Source organism: Rhinoderma darwinii, chromosome 9, assembly GCF_050947455.1.
Source record: "Rhinoderma darwinii isolate aRhiDar2 chromosome 9, aRhiDar2.hap1, whole genome shotgun sequence".
In the NCBI taxonomy this organism is placed as follows: domain Eukaryota; kingdom Metazoa; phylum Chordata; class Amphibia; order Anura; family Rhinodermatidae; genus Rhinoderma; species Rhinoderma darwinii.
This window is the reverse complement of record NC_134695.1, coordinates 46,693,964-46,718,198: the sequence shown is the minus strand read 5'-3', so window position 1 is coordinate 46,718,198 and position 24,235 is coordinate 46,693,964. Positions and strand designations below refer to the sequence as shown.

Here is a 24,235-nt window from a genome sequence, read left to right as displayed (position 1 = left end):
ATAAAAACTACATACATTTGGTGTCGCCGTTATCATATTGACCAGCAGAATAAAGTTAACTTGTTGTTTTTACTGCACGGTGAAAGACGTAAAAACGAAACCCCGAAAAAAAATAGAGAAACCGCAGTTTTTTTCTTATTTCACCCCACAAATTATTTTTTTCCCAGTACATTATATGGTACTTTAAATGGTGCTAATGGAAACTGCAATTCTCACAAACAAATAAACCTTCACACTACTCCAATGATGGAAAAGTAAAAAAAGTTATGGCTTTTGGAAGGCAGGGAGTGAAAAAACGAAAATGCAAAAACAACAAATGGCTTAGGCGCCAGGGGGTTAAATATATGATCACTGGTCTGCAAACCTGGATAATAACATATTACATGTGAAATGGTCTTCGCTTAGGGATAACGAACGCCCTCTTTATTCCGTTTCCGTCCGCAATGTAATTAATAAGGCAGGCTTAAATTACTCAAATTGTTGTTCAGGGATCTGGGAATGAAGAATAGAATGTGTCATATGCTCATTTACATATCCATATGTCAAAACCTTGCTAGCTGCAGTGTGAGACGCAGGTGGCAGGTACTTTAAGGATGAGGAGCATAGTAAATCTTCCGCACTGTGATAGATACTGTCACTTGTCACTGAACCAGAGCTTAGTTTATGGCAAAGAAACGGTGACTGTGCATTAGAGAAATACTGCCGGCATAAATTACTGCTTCGCATGCAGACATTCTTCACTGACCAATAACAAGACAGAGACTATGAAACGTGATATAAATCTAAGGTGGGCATTATAATGTAGAACGCAGGCACTTGTCTGTCTGATGCGGCACTCCGGTTTCCCAATTAAAGAAAACCCTAAAGGAGTATAACGTGAAGAATGTTGTATTGTGGCATGCTATGATGAAAGGAGAGCTGAACATTTCTTCTAAATAAAAAGAGGCGATAATCATTTTCTGATCACCGCTATGTCGGCCGCATTGTTTACACCGCAGTGTGATTGACTGATCGGCTCTTACGTCCTGATTTACCAGCGTTATAAAGCAGCATTTGACAGACATATGTTTGTGTGCCTGTGTAAATGATGTTCTATATTGCTGAAGGCAGCGTACAGGGATTTGAGCTGGGGCGCGCATAATGTGTGCAGTCCATGCAGCAGCACAGGGGCCCTATAGTGCAGGGGGCCACCACCATAAAAATGTCTCTACTACACTGCATGGAAGGGGCTGTATTAATCATTCCCTTGGCTCACAATTACTGGTGAATTGCAATATACCAGTCATAAAGGAGATCTATAATGATCTTGCATGGATGTCTCTCGTAGATACCAGGCACTAGCATTTTGGGGCACATTGATTTAATAAACAAAAAAAAATGTTTGTTTTTGATGAGGTCTATAAAATGCTGGCTTAATTTGTGTGCCCCTACTTATAAAGGACGTGTGGCCATTTCTACTTTGGAGAAACCCTTCTTCAGTAAAGTAAGTTTGGAAAAATGGTGAGATTTTGATGTGCTGCCAACATCCAAGAACAAGTCTTCCAAAGATAAACAAACTATTTAGTGCTGCTGCGCATTTCAATGCGGAACTGGCGTCTTCATCAGACCATTACAGAAAAAGTCCAGTGGACAAATAAATACAATAGAAAAAGAGCCCAAACACAAGTGTTTCTGACGTCATGTTGGGTCAAAGGGTTAATAGACAGACCGTTCACATGTCCAATCAGAAAATAGCTGCAAGTGCAGACAGAAACACAATGAATCACCGTATCACTCTAGTAATGTTGTTAAAGTATCAATAAGACAAATGAAATCGATAAAATAACAATAATATAATAACAACCAACTGCATGCAATATGGTAAATAAATGATAAATAGGAACATAACAAACCTATAAAAAAAATATAAAATCAGTGAGGTCTGATAAAAGAACTAATTACTTATACCAGGTTTAAAGAGGCTCTGTCACCACATTATAAGTGCCCTGTCTCCTATATAAGGATATCGGCGCTGTAATGTAGGTGACAGTAATGCTTTTTATTTAAAAAACGATCTGTTTTCACAACGTTAGGAGCGATTTTGGTTTATGCTAATGAGCTTTCTTAATGCCCAAGTGGGCGTACTTTTACTTTCGACCAAGTGGGCGTTGTACAGAGGAGAGCATGACGCTGACCAATCAGCATCATGCACTCCTCTCCATTCATTTACACTGCACTAGCGATATAGATATATCACTATCACTATTGTATTGTCCATTGTACTTACTAGTTTGGCGTTAAAACACTATATACACTTTTATATTTGGAAGTGTCGTTCTTGGATGTTGGCAGCCCTTCAAATTTTCCCCATTTTTTCCAAACTTCTTCTGCAGATATTAAAGAAGGGTTTCTTCAAAGTAGAAATGGTCACACATCCTTTATAAATGGACAAATTAAGTCACTCCCCTAAAATAAGAACGGACAGCCACAAAGAGAACATGCACAAAACAGCAAGACGCTCCATAGTAATGCACTATTATCTAACCCAGATCTATTCAAAAACAATGAACATTTTTTTTTCTATCAATTTTCCCCAAAATTATTTAGTGCAGCGGTGGTGGAACGGTGGGGAAAACTGTCCTTTTGTCGACAAGCATACACCAGTGTTGTTCTTGGAGTTGTACAACCTAAAGAGGTTAGCACAATACCTGTTGCTTCTCCCACCTCTGTCCTTATTGAACGTTCTGCATGAGGAGGTGCCCTTCTTCAATTATAGGTCTACTTCTTCACAGGTCAGACCTTGTGTTTGCTGGACAACACTTTTTTTATCCGTTGAGATTTTGTAGATACAATATCTAATTTATTTTGTTACATTTTTCTACACTTGTTATCGTCCTTCAAATAAGCAGATAAGTTGTATCTTGTTCTAAGATTTATATTTCACTAAAAGGCTATGTACACCTTTGAATCATAGTTCAGTGTCAGCTGCTCCTGGTTGTCTCTGATACTCAGGATCGGGCTGTTACCGATCATATCTAAGTTCATAACTTGGATGTGATTGATTGCAGGTGGATCCTGCGTGTCCGGAACAAGCAGGATCCGCTGTCACTGAACCTGTCAGTGCCACTGACCTGAAAAGTTCAAGTCTTCGCGTACGATACAGCTGCTCTGTATACAGGATACAAAGCAGCTGTATCTCAAAAAGTTACAAATAATTTTTACTGCCGCCCTTTATCTCAATTACTGTTTTTTTTGACAGATGTACTCCATGTTATAGTACTAGCCCCAGCTTCTTGAACATCTGTCGACTTTTTACGGTGAATATAGCTTATGTTCAACAAGGGCAAGTCATCTCAATATGACTAAATATGTTGCTTTGAAAAGCCAATTGATGGTTCCTGTGATAATAGGGGTGAATCTTTATGCATTAAAGTGTAGCTAAATGTTTGACAAACTTCTGACATGTCATAGTGACATGTCAGAAGTTTGGATTGGTGGGGTCTGAGCACTGAGACCCCCACAAATCGCTAGAACGAAGCAGCTGAAGTTCTCGTGTGAGCGCTCAGCCGCTTTGTGTCTGTTCGGCTTTTTCCGGAAAGCCGATGTATCGGTGTATGGGCTCATAGACTTTCTATAGAGTCCGTACACTGATACATTTTTTTTCGGAAAAAGACACGAAGCGGCTTAGTGCTCACACGAGCGCTTCAGCTGCTTCATTCTAGCGATTGGTGGGGGTCTAAGGGCTCAGACCCCACCAATCCAAACTTCTGACATGTCACTATGACATGTCAGAAGTTTGTCAAACGTTTAGCTGCACTTTAAATTAGTGTGTGTTGTGTCTGACACTTGTCATAAATGCAGATCACATTGTAGGGTTTTGTATTTAGTTTAACATCATGTCTGTCTGTAGTGTTTAACCAGAGATACACATAGGTCTGCATAGTAGCTGTACACACAAAGGTAGGATATTTCTGATCAGTACTTTTTTCTATGTTTGTATTTTTTTAGATGCAATATAGCAGAAAATATATGTAAAAGTCACATACTGTAACCTTTAAAAAGCCAAAATAAATACATTTCAATCCAATGTTACACAATAAAACATTAATATAGAAAAAACAAAAACAGTTAGCACTGCTGGTGTATTGTTGGATTTCAGGAAGAAACCAAAGCATGACCAATGCCCTCACCTGATCGGGTTACACAGTCATTGCAACACGTGAAATAGCATAACGGTATAGTAGAAGTTCACCCGGAGCAATGAGAATATTCTTTTTATTTTTGTCAACAGATTATCAGCTTCAGGGTGTTCACTCGCCCCTTCCTCAGATTAACATGATACGAAACAAAGCAAACATCTAGACGCCTTTAAATATGTGGTCAAAGTTTAAATGAAAGTTCACATTACCAATAAAGATTTAAAAAAGACAACAATATATACATTTCAAACAAACGAAATATTCATAAAATTATAATCCCATATAGAGAATAAATAATATTAAAAAAAAGGGGCTGAATAGCCATAGTTTGTGTGGACATTAGCGGTATATATCCCAGAAATGCATTATTCTACTCTTTAGTGATAAGTGCTCCACCTATCAGATGTCTGTATATCCGCTATTATTCACTGATCTGACGTATTCAGGTTACGGAACAGGCAATTACCTTCTATTGGGTTCGCCTCTATCTGGACATCGCTAGATTTGACGCAGCTGTAGTTATAACGACGCGTCTGAAATGATCAGACCTACCGTTGTCTTATTTAAAGTGATGCGCTGTAATCGTAGTGTCCTAGGTAATAGAGACAATATAGTATTAACTACCAAGCGTGACCCAACCGTAGTTATGATAATTTGCCTTAAATAGGTAAGACCATTCCAGCAATAGTCAAGACAGACATTTTTTACGTTTTATGAACTTATTTCCACAACATAAAGAGGTAGGCAAACCATAAAATATAATATAACATAATTGTTGCTATGACAAAATGGCTCCGCACTTTGGAGCCTAGAACATTATTACAATTACCATATAGACGGGTACTTGTCTAATGCAGCGCACACTTTTTTTTTTTTTTTTTCTTTTAGTACGATCAAATGTTAAAGTTTGGTCCCATGCACAGAACCGTAAAAAAAACTCTGTAATTGCGGACCGCAATTACGGACCCGTCCAGTTCTATTGGCCGCGGACACCTTTCTGTATATCTACGGATAGGTGTCCGTGCCGTAGAGCCGGGAATTATGGAGCATGTCCTACTTTTCGGATTTCACGTGATGTGCGCCCATACTTTGTATGGGCGCACGGCACAGAAATGCGGCTGGTAATGCCAGCAATCGCGGGCCGTGATTACGGGCACGGCCGTGTGCATGAGGCCTTAAAGTGGGGTGAGATTTATAGGTGTTGTAGATGCTGCTTAAAAATGTTGGACAACCCTAATATAAATTAAAGCTCAAAAACCACCTCAATGATTACTCAGCACCTTAAAGATTGTTGTTGAAAAGTTTTATATATGTAGTCCACAAGCCGAAAGTGTTGGTACAGCAGCATTGAAGGGGTTGTATAGTGTTAGGCTGGAGTGCTAAAAGGGGCTGTCCCATTGGTTATCTGCTTGGGACCCCCTTCCATTAGCTAGTGCAGACGGCCACTTCAAACAGTGGAACCTACCCGGAGGCCTAAGCTGAAATGGTCGCCCATTCATTTGTACATGCATGTTATACCACGTTTACCACAGGAAAAATGTGCAGCTGCCCACAGCTTCCTCGAACGATATTCCGCTGATTGCCAGCGGGTCCTCAGAAAAGGGTACGGAGGATGACCTTGTTAAAGAACTGTTGACCCTCCTTACATCATAGAAAGGGAAGTTCGGTAAGAATTAGACTATTGGGGAGGAGTGGTTCCCACAAGTTTTCTAAATTTGATGTTTTCTAACCATCTTTTACCAACCATTAAGCTATAGGACAATGTTGAAAGCAACAGCATAATCTATAATAGATCATCCAAATATTATGTCGGTGTGGATTGTGACTATACGAAGCATAAGAATCAATGATCTAGCAATATTTCACATATTGTTTTACACATTTCAGAGCACTTTCCCACTTTACAATCTAGAACAATTTGCAGTTAATCTGCACTAACTAGTGCTTAGCAGTATATAACGGAGACAAGTGCTTGTAATTTCCCTTGTGCTTCCCAGTGATAGCACTAAGTGTCAGTGTTGCCATGACTCTCCTTTGCATTAGGCAAGTTCTCCGAAGCGTGAGGTTGGGATAGCAACTCACGTTAACACCGCTTGCGTTTCGCACAATAGCTGTCCAGCGCCCTTGATTCTGACATTGTCTGATCTCTTTGCTTCAAGAATAATTTACACAAGACCCAGTACATTTCTTCAGAAAGAATCCGGATTGTTAACCCACAATCCAGTGTTTCTCAACCTTTCGTTGCTCGAGGCATATTGAACATAGAATAACATAGGAGTGTAGCTGTAGTGCAGTAGTGGTCAACCTACCACATCATAGAAGCTCCAATGCGGTCCTTTATTCTATCCAAGGGCCACACATGACATACTAATGTCTCATGTCCCTGGTTTGTAGCTGAGAGGCGGCTGCACATGTAGTGTCACTCTCCATTGTATTATACGGGAGGCACAGTGAGTGAGCGCTTTCAGCGGTTGCCGTATCTCCCATTCACTGTAATGGAAAGTGATAGCATACTTGAGGCCATCTCACTGAAAATGAGACACTTGTTATTGGGATTGGTAAGGGTTCTAGCAGTCAGACTTCCACTTTCAAACTTTTATTGCCGACTGTATCCATATGCCGTGTGATGGAAAAGCTAGTTCCGTGGAAAATCCGACCAAGAATCCGCAGCATAAAATCTGCATGCTTGTGGATTACCTTTCCTTTTAGCGAAAAAATATATACTCAACCTATCTATCCCCTGGCGCTCCCATGGTGACGCTTCCCTGGACCCAGCAGACCCGTCTCCAGCAATGAAGTGTTGACACATGTGACTGCTACAGTTTGTGACCCCAACCCCCCCCCCCCCCCCCCAAGTCATTTTCTGCAAGGAAAAATGCTGCAGCATGTGGATGAAATTTGTTCAATTGTCATGCACTTGGCTAGTACTTTAATTCACAAATCTGCATGGAAAATCCAGAGCATTCACGCTACGTGGAGACTCTGCCTCAGTCCTGATGCCGCCAAAGGGAAAAAAAACCACAGGTTAGCCCTTGATTATTAAAGGTTTTTTTTCCTTCTGGGGTCTAAAGATGATATATTTTACTACACACAGTACACCGCTTTGTGGGGGCACTCTGCTGAATTCTGTTCTGTGTCATGCAGAGCAATGTATGTTTCCCAGGACAGCAGAGTGTGAAGTAAGGCAGAAGAGCACATACATGTGTATATGATTCTGTTTGTTGTACGCACTGTACAAGTACGCACAAGGGAGCACTAAGGTTTGCATGTGGACCCAGGTCCCCCAGTTGCCCACCTTTTGAATAAGTCTATGAAGAAAATAGACTTGAGAAACCGGATGTGGCTAAGGCTTGTTCACATCAGTGTCGGGCTTCTGTTCATGGGTTTCGTTCAACCTTTTTAGTCGGAGGAACCGATGAACAGAATGCCAAATGTAAACCATAGATTTCGTCTGCATTACCATTGATTTCAATGGTAAGGCTTCAGTTGCTGTTGGTTTGTTTGTTTCCATTCTGTAAGGTTTCCATTTTTTTGTGGGAACAATAGCGTTTTGCAAAGGGAAGCTATGGTTTTAGTTTGGCTTTCCGTTCATGGGTTCCTCCAACGGAAAGGTCGAACAGAACCCATGAACGGAAGCCTGACACTTTTGTGAACAGGCCCTTAGGCTTCTTTGCCCCTGGTTGGAAAGCAGTAGGAATTTCCCTCTCCTACTGTTTTGACTTAATTTGCCACCATGCAAGACACCGCTTTATTTAGCCTCAGTACTGATTCAAGTGGTGTGTAGCAGTGCATTAATAGCTTAGGAGGGAGGAGAGGCAAGTGTAATGTGAACTAACAGGTTTCGTAGAAACAGTCACTGTGACCGGGCTACAAATCCACTGTATCTGTAACATGGCAGCCAATGAAAAGAACTAATCTGTCACGGTCCTGGGGTATGTGGGCCCACTAGGCCGCTTCGCCGTAGCGGAGTGGCAGCTGGCCAAAGAGTCTATTCAAAAGTCTTTTAGCATGAGTACCTGTAAGTGTCCAGACAGACATGAGGTGTAGCAGACGCTTTGGCACAGATGGTTCGTATCACAGATGAAGCTAGACGTGGCAGATGGCACCAGATGTAGCACACACCACTCCAACAATAGGCTTTGCCTCAGGAACAAACACAGCAACATTATACGGGAAGCAGGATACTGGAACACTCGGAGCAGGATACAATTAAGAGTCCATTTGCAATACGCACATGGGTAGACCACAACACTCAGGCAAGGAGTGGAAGGGCAGAGCCCTTTTTATAGTCCAGGGTGATCTGGGGATTGATTAGTTAACTTTGTGCATGTACGTACCCTGGCACTTCAAGGCCGGGGACGAGCGTGTGCACCCTAGAGGACACTGCAAAGCAGTATGGCCACGTGTGCTGGCGTCCTGTTGCTGGCACCTGCGGGATGGGAGACGCCGGCAAGAAGTCAGAAGTCCGCGGCCGTCGGGAGGTAAGGGAAGGTGACGGTTCGCGGCCGTTACATTACCTGTTAGTGAATTGGGAAACAGGAGACGGCTGCAGCATAAACAGCTGAGCTTTAAAGGTACTGCACATGAGGGTTCAAAAAGTGCTGTGAAGCTTTTGCTTTTCGCTAGTTATACTTTAATCACCATTTTAAAACATATAAAGAGAAATATATAAAGGGAACTTGTCACTATTGTTTATCACTATTTTACATGTGGACTACAATAGGTAGAGAACTCATCAACTATTGTCCAATTTACCACCTGCACAGCTGCCCACGTTTTTTAAAAGATCCCAGTTGGTATATAAGGTATATCATTACCCTCTCTGCTATCTTATGAAGTAATTTCTACACTCAGGGCCACGTTGCTGCCTTTTATGTGTTACTAACCCTATAAAATATTGAAAACAGGACTGTTTATAGCAGCTAAGCCAGATTAGTTGTTAATTTACTATAACAGTGAACAGCTGCTCACGACGTATGTTTTATATAGCACTCGTAAAATAAGAATAGTGATTCACTATATATATGTGTGTGTGTATGTGTGTGTGTGTGTGTGTGTGTGTGTGTGTGTGTGTGTGAGTGTATATATTAAATAATGTTTGCAAGATTAATGGTAGTGGAGAGTGGTTGGAGCTTACCATTTTATATCGATAAAATCCCTCCATGGCTGTTTTACAGATTTGTTGATCCTTTGCAAACACCCATTCGCTGCAAATGTCAAAACCAGACCAGCGCTGCTCTCTGGTGTTTTTGTAAATGATTTACCTGCTGCCAGTACAAAGAAAAAGCCGCTCTGTCTGAGTCTCACTCCTCCTAAATTATTTACTATCATTGATCGGTGCCCAGTTGGTATCTACATGTGGGCAGCTTCATCAAAAGCTAAATCCAAAGGAAACTCTGTATAAATCTAGTTGACGGTTGTAAATCTGCTGATTTAAAAAAAAAAAAATGGGCAAGAAAAGGAAATGGGCAAGAACCTTTTTTTTTCCCAATAAATTTGTCTTTAATCCTTTAGAATGCGCTATGTCCACAAGCAGCTTTGTTACAGAAATTAATTCGCTACCAGATATTTTCACCTCGTATAGTACGGAGCTGTTTTGTTTTTTTCCCCCATTGGCATTAATTGCCAAAACCTGTAATATACAATTAGGTGTTTTTTTTTGTCTGGATGCCTTAGCACATCTCATGCAAATAAAGGAAAACATAATTTATTTTAAACCTCGACATATTATAGCTTCATATTTGTACAATACGCGTAGCACAGAGCTGTTATACAGCACAGGAGTCTATAGATCCATACTGTCGTGGAAATCAATGGCTCAAAATATATTAGACTGAAATTTATACGAGTCCAAACAGACTCTCAGGCCAGGCCCCATTATTCCGTATCCCAATTAGGATATTTCACCAATATATTTTGTGAGAGGAGAAGAAAACACACAGATGCTGCTGATATGCTCAAAATACTCCTCTGAGGTTTATTTCCAAGCTCAAACTGTAATACTGAAATTCAGAAGGGGTGTAGGCTTGAGGTTAACCAATCAGAGACAATGTGACAATATTTGTTATTCAGTACAAAGCATACAATAAAATACATCCCAGATACATCATTATAATTCTTCACACATTAGGTTTGCAGGGGGCATTATCTCTCTTGGACAGAATATTCCCGTGGAGATGGGGGAGACCTTCCCACAAGCATATTTGTCAAAGATAAAACATACTAAATCAACATTACTTGTATTAAAGAGGCTCTGTCACCAGATTTTGCAACCCCTATCTGCTATTGCAGCAGATCGGCGCTGCAATGTAGATTACAGTAACGTTTTTATTTTTAAAAAACGAGCATTTTTGGCCAAGTTATGACCATTTTTGTAGTTATGCAAATGAGGCTTGCAAAAGTCCAAGTGGGTGTGTTTAAAAGTAAAAGTCCAAGTGGGTGTGTATTATGTGCGTACATCGGGGCGTTTTTAATACTTTTACTAGCTGGGCGCTCTGAAGAGAAGTAACATCCTCTTCTCTTCAGAACGCCCAGCTTCTGACAGTGCAGATCTGTGACGTCACTCACAGGTCCTGCATCGTGTCGGCCACATCGGCACCAGAGGCTACAGTTGATTCTGCAGCAGCATCAGCGTTTGCAGGTAAGTCGATCTCTGTTGCAGCTGTAATGGCTGTCATATTGGATCCTGCCCAGCTTTCCCACAAACAGATGTAACTAAAGAAATAGGTGATTGGCGTGTTTAACCGCTGGACAGACGAGAATCCAAATTGTGTTTTATCGCCATGTTTGATCAGCGCTTATGACCTATTAAGGTAGCTGTATTATATTACAGGGTCTCTATAATTTTTAACAAATATACAAAATGTGTATCCATGTGGTAAATGTACATACAAAGGCCACTATATATGCCGTGCCTAATGACGATCATGATCGTGTGTGAATAAACGTTCTCTCTGTCGCATGATTCAGGAGTATAGTATATATTAGTTTACAGCACATCTAGTGGTGTTAGTGTAATATTATTTTTACATATTCCAGATCCCCTTTCATCTTGGTATGAGTTACAGCAGATGGACTACAAAATCAGTTCATGGTTCAACCAATATTTTAACTTACATTATGAGTTGCGCCATCTAACATAATTAATTGAACATCTTTTCTATTCTTGACACATTGGCATATTCAAGGGCAAATGTCAAGTGAAATATTGCTCTTGGTAAATCTAATAAAACATAGAAGTACTGTTCTTTCAGCTCTTTTTTAGGACCTGAATTAGTGTCTTCAAATATGCATTTGTCTTATCTTGTTCTCAAACTCCTAAAATTTAAAGGGATTGTAGTTAACCCTATTATTTCCACTTACCTGCATTTCATACTTAGAAGAGTCCAAGAAGTTGAGATATGGGAATTTGATTGACATGGTCACTATTTCTGGGCACCGTTGATTTTCTCTCCTTGATTGACAAACCACTGACTCTCCAGGGCTGCGGTGTCAAAAACTTATTTCATTGAACCTGCAGAGCCACTGTTTGTTTCTTAGGTAGATCTTTACTCAGTGACCACCATCTCTTGAGTGTGAGGACTCCCTATCAAGTCACTAATATCTCCGCTTTTCGCACCCCTCTGAGCATGACATGGAGGAATCGCATACCCTCCAAGTGTGCCAGATGCAGTGGGACTGTCCTGAATTGTCCCAAAAATTGCTGTGAGCCAGAGTCCTAAAAAAATTCAAATATGTCTCCTATGTTTTAGAGGAGACTTAGAGATGGCCAGCGAGTGGCTGCGTCCTTCTCACAAGGAGTCCCGCAAGAAAAGACTCGAGCCTGAAGGAAGTGTATGTTCTGCATGCGCCCTGCGCTAACATTAAGGGGACTCCAAAAGCACCGCACACTCGACTCCTCTTGTTTCTGCATCACCTTGGAGAAACAAATGTGTGAGCAGCATTTAGGGGATGCCCTCATGTCACATCCCCATCCTTCAGGTAGTTTCTGTGTGAACGCTCAACTGCAGACTTAATGGATGCAGAAACAATTCATTTTAAAATGTAACTCCGGCACTCGGAGACCAGTTGTATGCTCCCGGTGCTAGACACCAATTTAGAAAACTCAAAGTTAATCCACAAAAGACATATGATTTATATTACAATATTTGCTTTTTCAATTTCATGACTAAACTGTTAAATTTATAAAAGTTTAAGACCCCCCCTTTTAGTGGATCTTTCAGGTCACAGGTAAAGTGGAAAAAAAAAAAAAAAAAAAAAATTCACTGTATAAATTGATATAAATATAATTGTGCTCCCACAATATGAGAAAATTAGAAGGTTCACTGAAATGACAATTGAGTAAAATATACCTTTTATTAGTAACTCATTTTAAAAACAGGGGTAACACACCACTCTGAAATAAGCCCCACCGTGATAGTTTAAAAACGTATTAAACAGAAAACACTGAGTCATTATGATAGATATATCTCAGTGTTTGTAACAATGTTTCACTGACAACAGCATTTGACCTGGGCACAACAGTAGTACAATCCCCAAAGTGCACCAGTGTCCGTGAACAAAACACCGGAACTCCTAGCGCTGGGTGTAAAACAATGCTACTGTCCCCTATGCAGACATTCAGTATACAATGAAAGACCCTACGCGTTTCAGATACTCATCCTCAGGGGTCCGTATCTTGGTCACTCTGGCCTCATCACCAGCGATAAGGGTATTCAACAGCAGATATTCTGCTGTGCGTCACGGGAAGATGCTCGTATCGATGTCAACGGCATACTTCATTACAGGCGCTAGGTTACTATAAGCCCCAAACTCCACCCCTCGTTTTGGCGGCGATACATAAACTGACCAATCACAACACCCTCTCGATTCGTGACACCTGCCCATGTGACCCCCCGCCGTCAGCTGACAGCCAGGGGTCATCATCGGCCGCGTCAATCCGAACGCGCAGGCGCAGTGGGAGCCAGGGACGTATCGCCCGGACTGCCAAGTAAGGGGAAGGTAAGAGCAAGCCGATAATTTGTTTGTGAGTATGTCTTGCGGGACAGTTACCCACCGCAAGTGGACTGCCTCAAATAAGCAACTCTTTAGTTTAAAAACACATATTAGGTGGACGAGATAGCGGAATCCCTCCCATTTGAAATATTTAAACACAAGATCTCTGAATATGTTAAGGGGCCAATATGGCCATATCAAACATAGTGAACTATGCAAAATACCACCCAACCAAAAGGCCACCCAAGTGTAAAGTGGTCAGTGGGTGGTGTGCAGTGTTGAGTGGTCAGGGAAGACAACACTCAATGGATCACACTCTGAATCTGCTAAGGCTTCGTTCACATCTGCGTTGGGGCTCTGTTCATGGGTTCCGTCAGAGCTTTCCGTCAGGGAAACCCATGAACGGAATCCAAACTAAAACAAACAGAAACCATAGGTTTCCGTTTGCATCACCATTGATTTCAATGGTGACGGATCTGGTACAAATGGTTTCCGTTTCGCACCGTTGTGTAAGGGTTCCGTCTTTTTTACGGAATTAATAGCGCAGTCGACTCCGTTATTGATTCTGTCAAAACAACGGAACCCTTATACAACGGTGACAAACGGAAACCATTTTCATCAGATCAGTCACCAGTGAAATCAATGGTGATGCAAATGGAAACCTATGGTTTCTGTTTCTTTTAGTTTGGATTCCGTTCATTGGTTCCCTTGACGGAAAGCTCTGACGGTACCCATGAACGGAGCCCCAACGCAGATGTGAACGAAGTCTTACAGAGGCTTTTTGTTCTAAAGTACTTCAGTAAATACTGAAATACCTTATATTTCTGAGATCAGCCCATCCCTCCCCCTTAACTTTGTGGCCCTAAAATAGGGCAGCATAAGTGACCTGACCGATCTGATTTTACTCGATTTCTATAGACTAAAGTCTCATGCACACGACCCTGGTAATTTTGTGGTCCGCAAAAGAATTAATCCGTTGTCTGTAGTTGTGGTCCATTTCTCCACAAAAAAACCTCCCGTATTTCATCTGCGTGTCATCAGTATTTATAGATCCGCCAAAAAAAGGAAGGGCTGGAACAACCATCTGAGTAGGTCACATGATCACTGAATCACATGAATTCATTGGAATCGCTTTGCATTGTATCCGCAATTGCGGACGACACACTGACGGAAACCTGTATGTCATCCGCAATTTTCACAGTCCCATAAACTTCTATTGGCAAGTCCGTGCCGCAAATACAGACCGTAAAATTACATGCCTGAGTTTTTGTGGCTCCCACACAGATCTGTGATCATCACGGACGTGTGCATGGGGCCATATAAATTAATGCGTCTGTGTGCCATCTGCAAAATTGCGAATAGCACACGGACAAAAAACCACGGTCGTGTGCATTAGGCCTAATAGAAAACACCATTAAACCGAGAAATAAATGTGATATTCACTGCACAGTATATCCGAAGCATTTTCGTAAATATTACAACTTAAAATAGCAGTGGGAGACTATTTATAAAAGATTAAACCGTTTCAGGTGTATTTTACTCCATTTTGAATAAGAACTTGAAATATTACCATTAAATGTACTTTAAATGAAATTCCCCTTTAAATTCTCATTCCCTTGAAATAAAGAAATGAAAGGATTATAGATGAGGGCTGGTCCTGAGGTTACATTTCATTGCTGTGCCAAAGCAGGTGCCTTCTTTATACCTCTCATGCATCAAGCACCGGGAGAGCTGTCAGATCTCCGCTGAGCCTGTCACCCACTCACTTATCCAACCAGCTGCTTGAAATGCTCCCTACATCCACGAAGTCCCAGGGGAGCCCAGCTTACATTTTCATTTCAAACACCGTTTGTCTTAAGCTTTATAAAGGTTAATGTGAATAACTGCGCCTGCCTCTTGTGTAACAAGGTAGGGAGGACAGAGGGGGGGGGGGGTTATTACTTATCGGATGGCGGTCCACCTCTTCTGATGGCAGTCTCATTCATTTAGGGATAGCCTGGCTCATTACAGACGAATTTCCTAAGGGACAGCACATAGCAAGGACCAAAGCAAGGCAGCTGGAGAATTGCTGTAGCATTCCTGTGCCCATTAGGTGACCCCGCAGCATTAGCACAGTTAATAGAGTTCATGAAGATAGATACAATATCCAATCCACATGTTTTGGAATATTTTTAGAGAACAGAAATATTACTATGTTGGGGTGAACTTGTTCTAAATAAGCACAGCACTGAACAGTATAATCTTTAATACTTTACTCGGACATGAGAGAAGTGTTCTTTCATATAAAGGGGTAGCACGCTATCTCTCTTTTTTAGGTTTGTAAAAATTACTATAAATAGTGAATGCCTATTTTTACCTTAAGTAAAGACAATATCCGAATAGAGATGAATTAAAGGGGTAGCCTGACCAAGGCCGAATTCAGTCGACCATAGCATACGTCCATGTGACGGCCGTTAAAACAATAGCCGTCACACAGGCGCATGAATTTCAATGGGGCCGTTCACCTGGACATTGTTTCAACGGACCGTGTGAAGGGTCCGTGGAATAATAGAACATGTCCTATTTCCTTTCGTTTTCACGGATCCCTCAATGGACTCAAGTCTATGGGAATCTGTGAAAACGGGACCCGCACGGGTGCAAATTGGACGTGAAAAACGGCAGTTTTTGATGTCCGAGTTTGCACTCGTTCGTGTGAATCTGGCCTAACCGTTATGGAATATCCATAGGATATCCTATAATTGTCTGATCATTGTTGATCCCACCTCTAGGACTTCCCCAATTGATCTGCACAGCATGGGCCCTGTGATAAGTGGAGGTGAGGACTAATAATACAGCCACGTGTGAAACCGCTACGGTCAACACTATGAGGAGTGATGGCAACATCTGAGCTGGCTTGTATCCAAAGAAAAGCAATATCCTTTGTTGTTTTCCTTACTCTTCATAGACTTTAATGTACATGGCAGTATCGCTGTCCTTTTGTTTAGCTGTCCTTTTGTAACCCCCAGTCCCCCAATTAGTATGGGTTGCAGTAGTGGAGACCCCCACTGATCAGGCATATATACAATATAGAATACATAAATGTAAATTATCGGAATACTGTTTAATCTTTCGCCACTAACTAATGCAAGGACTGCTGCCGTACCTGCGGGCATCGCACCCAACCATTTTTTTTTATTTTCTGGGGGGAAATAAGCAGATTCTGTAGTCCTACCTGCATAGCAATAACATAAAAAGTCCTGTGGTGTAGGTAGGACTAAATTATCTGCTTATTTTCCCCTAAAATTCACAAAAAGCGTTTGGTCCGATGCCTGCAGGTAAACCAACCGTCCTTGCATGGGTTAGTAGAGCTGCAAAGTTCTTGATACACCCTATAGTGTGTATTATATACACTCTCACCAATCAGAGGATCCTGGATATGTATGTGAAACTGAAACACCTACCTTTGTTTCCAAGTAAGAAGGGGGTCGATTATTCTGGCATCTGCGTTATCGGAGTCATAATCTAAAATTGCCCACAGTTCATCCACATTTGTGGTGCTGGTATAGATGTCTTGTAAATCCACGGATTAGAGTTCAGTTAAACAAATAGTCACGGTAACCTGGGTGGGAGGCTTAATTAATTAGTCTTACCAAATTTTCAGTTTTTCGTAAATTTGCAGAGATTGCATTGCACATGATCTCGTTTTATGTTGTATTTGCAATCAGCAATTTATGAGCAAAACTGTCTACATTAAAAGGATACGGAGGTTACCAAGTGATTACTATTCGCCACTTCTAAAATGGTAAATCATACATCACGTGTAAAGTATGCGATATATTCGCTGCCCTTCTCCAATTATCATTCATTAGTCATTGCTGTGCTGAGATTAGTTCAATTACAGTAATTAGCATTAGCCGATTTCCTAGACAAGCAGCCATTTCCCTCACGTGTAACTTTTTCCTGCTCATCGGTACCACGTGCAGAGTTCTTTGCCTGTCCTACTGATATTTTTCTGAATAATCCAAACACTAGAGAACACACCCCGTAAAATAAATGCTCAACAGTGCCTATATATATGACAAGTCAGTTGTTTCTCTTGAAATGCATATGGAGCCACTTCTACTGATGAAAGAAAAATCTACACAGACTTTAGAAAAGCACAGAAGTTTCTCCCCTTGAAGAAAATTCCTGTGGGAGATGTGAAACACAGAGAATGTGAAGTCAGAGGCTGCCTGGTTCTCTCTTCTTGGCGTCTGCTGTTAAACCTCCATTCCTGTTTGATCCCCTTCTTCTCTTGTACATAGAGTGGATTTAAATATATATTCTATCCAGATTTCAGGGATATTGCACAGACTCCTCTAAATCCATGTATGTGGCTCCTTTTTCTAAATTCCTTGAGGGTTATATTGAGGAATTCAGCAAGGAGCCCTACCGCGGAACTAAACCTAGGCTCTGTTATACCAAAATAACGTACTGCTACAAGCCTTGTTCCTTTAGAATTTAAAAAAAAAAGCTGTGTTTCACACAGAGTACTTTGCCATACTCTTGGCTATATATATATATATATATATATATATATATATATATATATGAAAGAAATGAAAATGCGGCACTCACCCGTTTGCAAATCTTCTTAACTTTATTGTGTCACCTTCTGAGGTCAGAAGAAGCGCGATCTCTAGCGCGAAACAGGCTGTTACCTACAACAAGCTGTCCTCCCTGTAATGCTTTTACCCTCGCCAAGGTGACACAATAAAGTTAAGAAGATTTGCAAACGGGTGAGCGCCGCATTTTCATTTCTTTCATCTATATTATACTACAAGACCGTCTGTTTTTATGCTGAGCACTGAACGAAGTTTGCTTAAATGAGAAAAACCCTGATTCCACTTGCATCTATCTGCCTGTTCCATGCTGTGAGGATTGAGAGTGGTGCCGACTTCCTTCTACTGTGCTATATATATATATATATATATATATATATATATATATATATATATCCGACAAAAAAATGGCGGCAGCACACTGCAAACACTAATGTCACCTAAACTGCTAAATATAAATAAATATGCATTACTGCTAAATTTACTTACAAATAGGGAGGTTCTTAGTGCACATTTTGATCAAAAAGTGTTTGCCCACCTGCCACGACAAGGTGACCTCTGTAAGTTGGGGACCTACTCTGCACATACACCCAGAACTGGGACTAAGCCTACATATATATCTGGGGATGGTAGGAACAAGCATTAAACTAATTATAATCACCCAGGGCAGAATGGGAGGAATGCAAGAACAAAAATGGAGGCAGTCACTAACCCCACATATATGGATCCCATAAACACAACAAAAGTTTGAACAGCACATTCCAACAAAATGATACAAAAGGTGTATGCAGGTGCAAGAACACCTGTTTTTGTGTGCTCTATATATATATATATATATATATAAGAAAAAAATTCATTTGTGTTTATTAGGTAAGGGTATATGTCGCTCTTGTGGTCTTATGCCTTGAATATTAGTGTAGTTAGTGAAGTAGTGGGGAAGTGTCCTGCAGCCTCCAAGGAAGTTAGGAATTTTGAGGCAGATTTTCAATTGCCTTCACGCAGATTTTCGCGGCGGTTTTTGCCCGCGGCCATTGAGCGCTGCGGGCATAAAACGCAGCGAAATACGCTTTCTCTGCCTCCCATTGATGTCAATGGGAGGTCAGAGGCGTAAACGCCCGAAGATAGGGCATGTCCCTTCTTTTTCCCGCGAGCCGGTTTTTCCACTCGTGGGAAAAAAACGCCTCCGCCTCCCATTGAAATCAATGGGAGGCATTTTCGGACGTTTTTTGGCGCATTTTGCGGCGCATTTTGCGGCGCGGTTTCCGCGTCAAAAAACTCTGTGTGAACTCCTCCTTACCCCTGCCATTCTTGAGCCACTTTCAAATCTCTATTGACCTGTACAGTGCTTTAAGCAGCTCAGATTTGTCTGCTCTTGGGCCCGGCACACCCTCCACCTCCTCCTGCCCCCTCAACAATGATTGACGGCTTCTTGTGTTTTTGGTCTATTTAAAGCCGCAGTCGTCAATCATTGGTATAGGGGTGGGAGGAGACAGGAGATGTGACGCCTCATGAATACAACCGACTAATAATTAGGAGTCTGCTGTATTTTTTTTCTCCTCTATTATACAACAGGATAATATTTTTTGTACCGTTTGGTGTAACAGCTAGTCTTACTTGTCATGGTAATATGCTGCCATTAAATAAAGCAACATGTTTTTATGCTAGATCCGTTTTAAAGTATACTTAAATCTAAAAAAGAAAAAATTTCTGCTTAACTTTATAATAAATCTTTACTAAGGTTGGTGCTCTGTTTTTCTATTATAGAGCTCAAAATCTACTGCCTCCCTTCACACAGCCATAAAGTTAAATGATAAAATTCTGGCTGCTTGCAGAATGCACTAGGGGGAGCTTAGTAGCACACTGAAGCTGGATTTATACAGCCCCTGTTGAACTGAATAAACAGTTAATTATTGTCAATGGCTGATCGTGCAGCCTTCGAAAAAAAGCAGTTCAGGTGATGAAGTGGCATGGTATTTTCCTAGCGCCCCTGCCACTTCCTAGCGATAGGCGGGGGTCACAGCAGTTGGACCCCCAAAGATCAGACATTGATGGCATACCCTTTAGTGAACCCCTATGAGAAACTCCTACTTTTCTTTATTTCTGTATATTAGAAGCCTTTTTGGGTTCAGTCTGTAGGATGTATGTATACAATGCATTCTGAAATTCTTCAAACCCTTTAAATTTTTTTCACATTTGCTATGTTGAGACCTTGTGATAAAATAAAAAAAATGTCCCCATCATTCTGCACTCAATTCCCCATAATGGCAAAGTGAAAACAGAATGTAAGGTGATCTTGTAGTAGTTGGTACAGATACAAATATTCAATAGCTGAATTGACTTGATGGTGACAACTTTCCTTTCTGACTCTGAAATATGTTTGTCACTTTGTAGAGGTGAACCTCATGATGGTGAAATTCATAATTACATGTATTTAGTACAATCGGTCATTGCCTCATAACAGTAAAATGGCTAAAAGCTGTGTGCGCCAGTGCAGCCCATTATGTCCTTGCAGCGACCGTTGTGGTGAAGGTTCACACTTGCATTCATTTATAGTGGCCAAATATATCCACTACCATTACTATCGGTTTAATGTTCTTATAATTTTTCTTTTGTAAATCTGTTTCTGATATAGCTGTGTTGCCATGTTGCAGGGAACTGGTTCACATGTTGACACACATTGGGCAAGCTCTCCATCTGGCCAAGCTTCAGTTCATCCTGGTTATTCCTCCTGCGGTAGCACCGGGGTAAGTAAGCCAACTAGTTTTTTGCACAATGCCTATTAATTGTATATAATAATTGTTATATAATTACAATCCTTCCTTTCTGCTTAGGTGTCGTTCACATCTGCGTCGGGACTCTGTTCATGGGTTCCGTCAGACCTTTCCATCAGGGGAACCCATGAACAGAAACCAACGGAAACCATAGGTTTTCGTTTGCATCACAATTTATTTCAATGGTGACGGATCCGGTGCAAATGGTTTCCGTTTGCCTCTGTTGTGTAAGGGTACCGTTGTTTTGGCGGAATCAATACCATAGTCGACTGCGCTATTCACTCTGTCAAAACTACGGAACCCTTGCACTGCGGTGACAAATGAAAACCATTTGCACCAGATCCGTCACCACTGAAATCAATGGTGATGCAAACGGACACCTATGGTTTTCGTTGGTTTCCGTATGGATTCCGTTCATATGTTCCCCTGACGGAAAAGTCAGACGGAACCCATGAACCGAGTCCCGACGCAGATGTGAACGATGCCTTACATGACAGATGGGGGCGCTTGCTGCATACTATGGTATTATTCAGTTCAATGTATAACAGTATGCAGTAAGCTCCTGGGCACCCTGTAGTGTTATCTTTTAACCCTATGGCTATGCAGGGAATTTGGAGCTGTGTATCAGAAAAATGGAGCTTCAACCCCTATAAACATAAGTTAAGAAATTGATACATGCAGAGTTTTGTGACCTAAAAAATGACATGTTAAAAAGCAGAGATTAACTTTAAAGCACATGTTCACCTTTACAGTGTGTATGTATGTGTGTGTGTATGTATATATATATATATATATATATATATATATAATTAGTATAGAAAACCCGCTGCACGGTTTTGCTAGCAAAAGGAATGGTAAGTATTTATAATTGTGCTCTGTCCTATGTAACACCACAGATATCACAGGTATAACTCTCTGATTACATGTAATGTAGTAGATGCACAAACAGAAATATATACACATACATATATAGGCACTTAGACACACACACACACACACACACACACACACACACACACACACAGATACACACACACACACGCAAAGACACACACACACACACACACACACACACACACACACATACTGGAAATTATACACACAGAGACACACAGACAAATAGAGGCACAAACAACAGACAGATTCAGCACCACAGCACTCCGATGGTTCCAAAAAGTATGTGATTGATTCCGTTAACAGCTGCAACGTTTCCGTCCTGCTATAGGACCTTTTTCAAGCATGAAATATAAATATATATATATAAATATATATATATATATATTAAAAAAATCTACATCAAAGTTTGAATACCTTTTGCAAATAGATTGCATTACTAATATTGTACTGATTCAGAGTTCAAACCTGTATTATAGTCCGTAGAACACATTTATAGCAATTGATTGGGGGTTCCAGTGCCCAACCCCCTAGTGATACTATCTGACCACATTTCCTAATGTCATGTTGGAAGATAAAGCATGTACATAAAGTGTAGGGTAAGAAAAATTGTAAAAACTGCAGATGGAAAGCTGCATCATGTGACCTTACTACCCTATCAAATATAGTATTTATACATCTATGTTCTAAAGTTAGGAATCCTGCTCTGGTAATGAATGGAGTTCATCCTTCATTTCTTATACTCTGTCATATTGTTAAACATTATATTCAGCCATTTCTGACATATCTTTTTCTGGAAAAGCTAGGTGACCACCATTATTGCAGCCACTGCGTTCTCCACAGGGTGTTCTTACTATTGCCACTGGAGATCTGACTAGTTATACAAACAAACTGTGGGAGGTATCCTCCAGCTCACCTTGATGCAGGTTTTCACTGCGCTCTGCGCCTGGATGTCCGTGACAGCTCACGGTGTTGTAGACAGGAAAAAAATGGACAAAAGTCGATGGTCCAGCGCAGTCAAGTTTAAAACAGAACGTAGTTCCAATTTTATTTGGATAGTTAAAACAAGAACATTCTCGAATGCAAGGGTGAAAATGTAGGTGAAGTGCCTACGCGTTTCAGACGTATACCACGTCCTTCCTCATGGCTTTAATACATTAAATCACTGTGTGCTTTTTTGCAGCATATCCGCGTTGTGTGAACATACCCCAACCAATCATAAATTGGCCATCAATGTAAAAGATAGGCCAACAATGAATGTTCCCAGAAAATCCCTTTTAAGTGGACACTAACTTTTCAAACAACTTATTCTAATCTTCTAGTATACCTGATATAGGTCAACTTTGTAGTTTACTTACTGTTAAAATGTAGTTGTTTTATCCATGCAAACTCTTTTTGAAGTTACTAGGTGTTTCCCTTCCTGTAATCGGCTGTCCCCCTCCTGTTGTCAAGCATTGGCCATCCCTGGTTACAAAGCAGAATTGACTGGCTGCAGAAGGTGCGGGGGGTAAAACGTCACTGCCTGCCTATACAAGTCTATGGAGAGGGGAGGGGTGAGCAGGAGGAGGGAGCAGAGAGTGTAAATCGGCAACAGATGCTGCATACAAGTCTATGGAGAAGGGAGGTGTCTGCAGGACGGGGCGGAAGCAGGAGCAGAGTGAGGGTATGTTCACACGGCAGCGTCCGTAACGGCCGCAATGACGGGGCTGTTTCCAGGAGAAAACAGCCCCGTCATTTCAGCCGTAACGGCATGTGCAGGCGCTTCAGCGTCGCGTCCATTCCGGACGTAACTGGAGCTGGTTTTCCATGGAGTCCATGGGAAACGGCTCCATTTACGTCTGAAGAAGTGACATGACACTTCTTTGGCGCGGGCGTGTATTTACGCACCGTCTTTTGACAGCGACGCGTAAGAATACGCCTCGTGTGAACAGACAAACGTCAGCCCATTGCTTTCAATGGGCAGATGTTTGCCAACGCTATCGAGGCGCTTTTTCGGACGTAATTCGAGGTGTAAAACGCCCAAATTACGTCCATAAATAAGCCGTGTGAACATACCCTGAGAGTTACAGGCTGCTGGTAAGATTTCTATGTCACCCCAGTGCTGAATTCTCAGTTACACTGGTCTGTACTGCTGTATAATCTGCTAAAAAAATGTCAGAATACAAGTCATATAATAGCCAGAAATAGTGTTATTTCTCATCTACACACACATAAGAGCTTATTCTGAAAAGTTAGGTAAGTTTTAAGTTAATGGATTATACTTACATATGGGGTGTCCACATCACAGGAAGTAGTCGTGGTACATGACGTAATCTGAATTCAGGCGAATAATGAACTGTAATAGTACTAAACTAGTGGCTGATGTGTTTTCTTTTATTTTTTGGCTTTGTACTTTTTGAGTACTTTGTAAATTGTATTTTGTTGCGGCAGCGTTTAGCAGTAGACGCCGCTCTCTTTTTACTCCTAAGTAAAATATGACACTCCTTTTGAAAGCCTTTGTGAATAATGTTTGGGCATGTTCACAACACTTATCTTCCGTCAATTTCAAAGGGTAAAATGCTTGTATTATGCTCCAAAATACACTTTGAATATGCCTGCCAACAGCCTTCCATTGTTGTCAATGCTAAAAAGCTGTGTAGTTCATACTTTAGGCAGAATTTCACGCCGCTGTTTGTTAAAACGCTGTGTAAAAATATGAGTACCAAAAGAATTAAGTGCATATCAGTTCTTGAAGCATTTTTGAAGCAGATTTTTAACATTTCCTATTAACAATGTAAAAAAAAAAAAAGAATCGAAAATACACTTCAAAAACGCTTTA

General features: G+C 41.0%; 1 protein-coding gene across 2 annotated transcripts in view; it reads left to right on the top strand.

The window, feature by feature from the left end:
• The window catches only part of CHID1 (chitinase domain containing 1), a 266,132-nt gene that overhangs the window by 40,013 nt on the left and 201,884 nt on the right, over positions 1-24,235 (top strand). For both annotated transcript variants that reach the window (XM_075836955.1, XM_075836956.1), the window contains exon 8: positions 20,404-20,496. In XM_075836955.1, the coding sequence (XP_075693070.1) occupies positions 20,404-20,496 (93 nt within the window). The remainder of the gene's footprint in view (positions 1-20,403; positions 20,497-24,235) is intronic.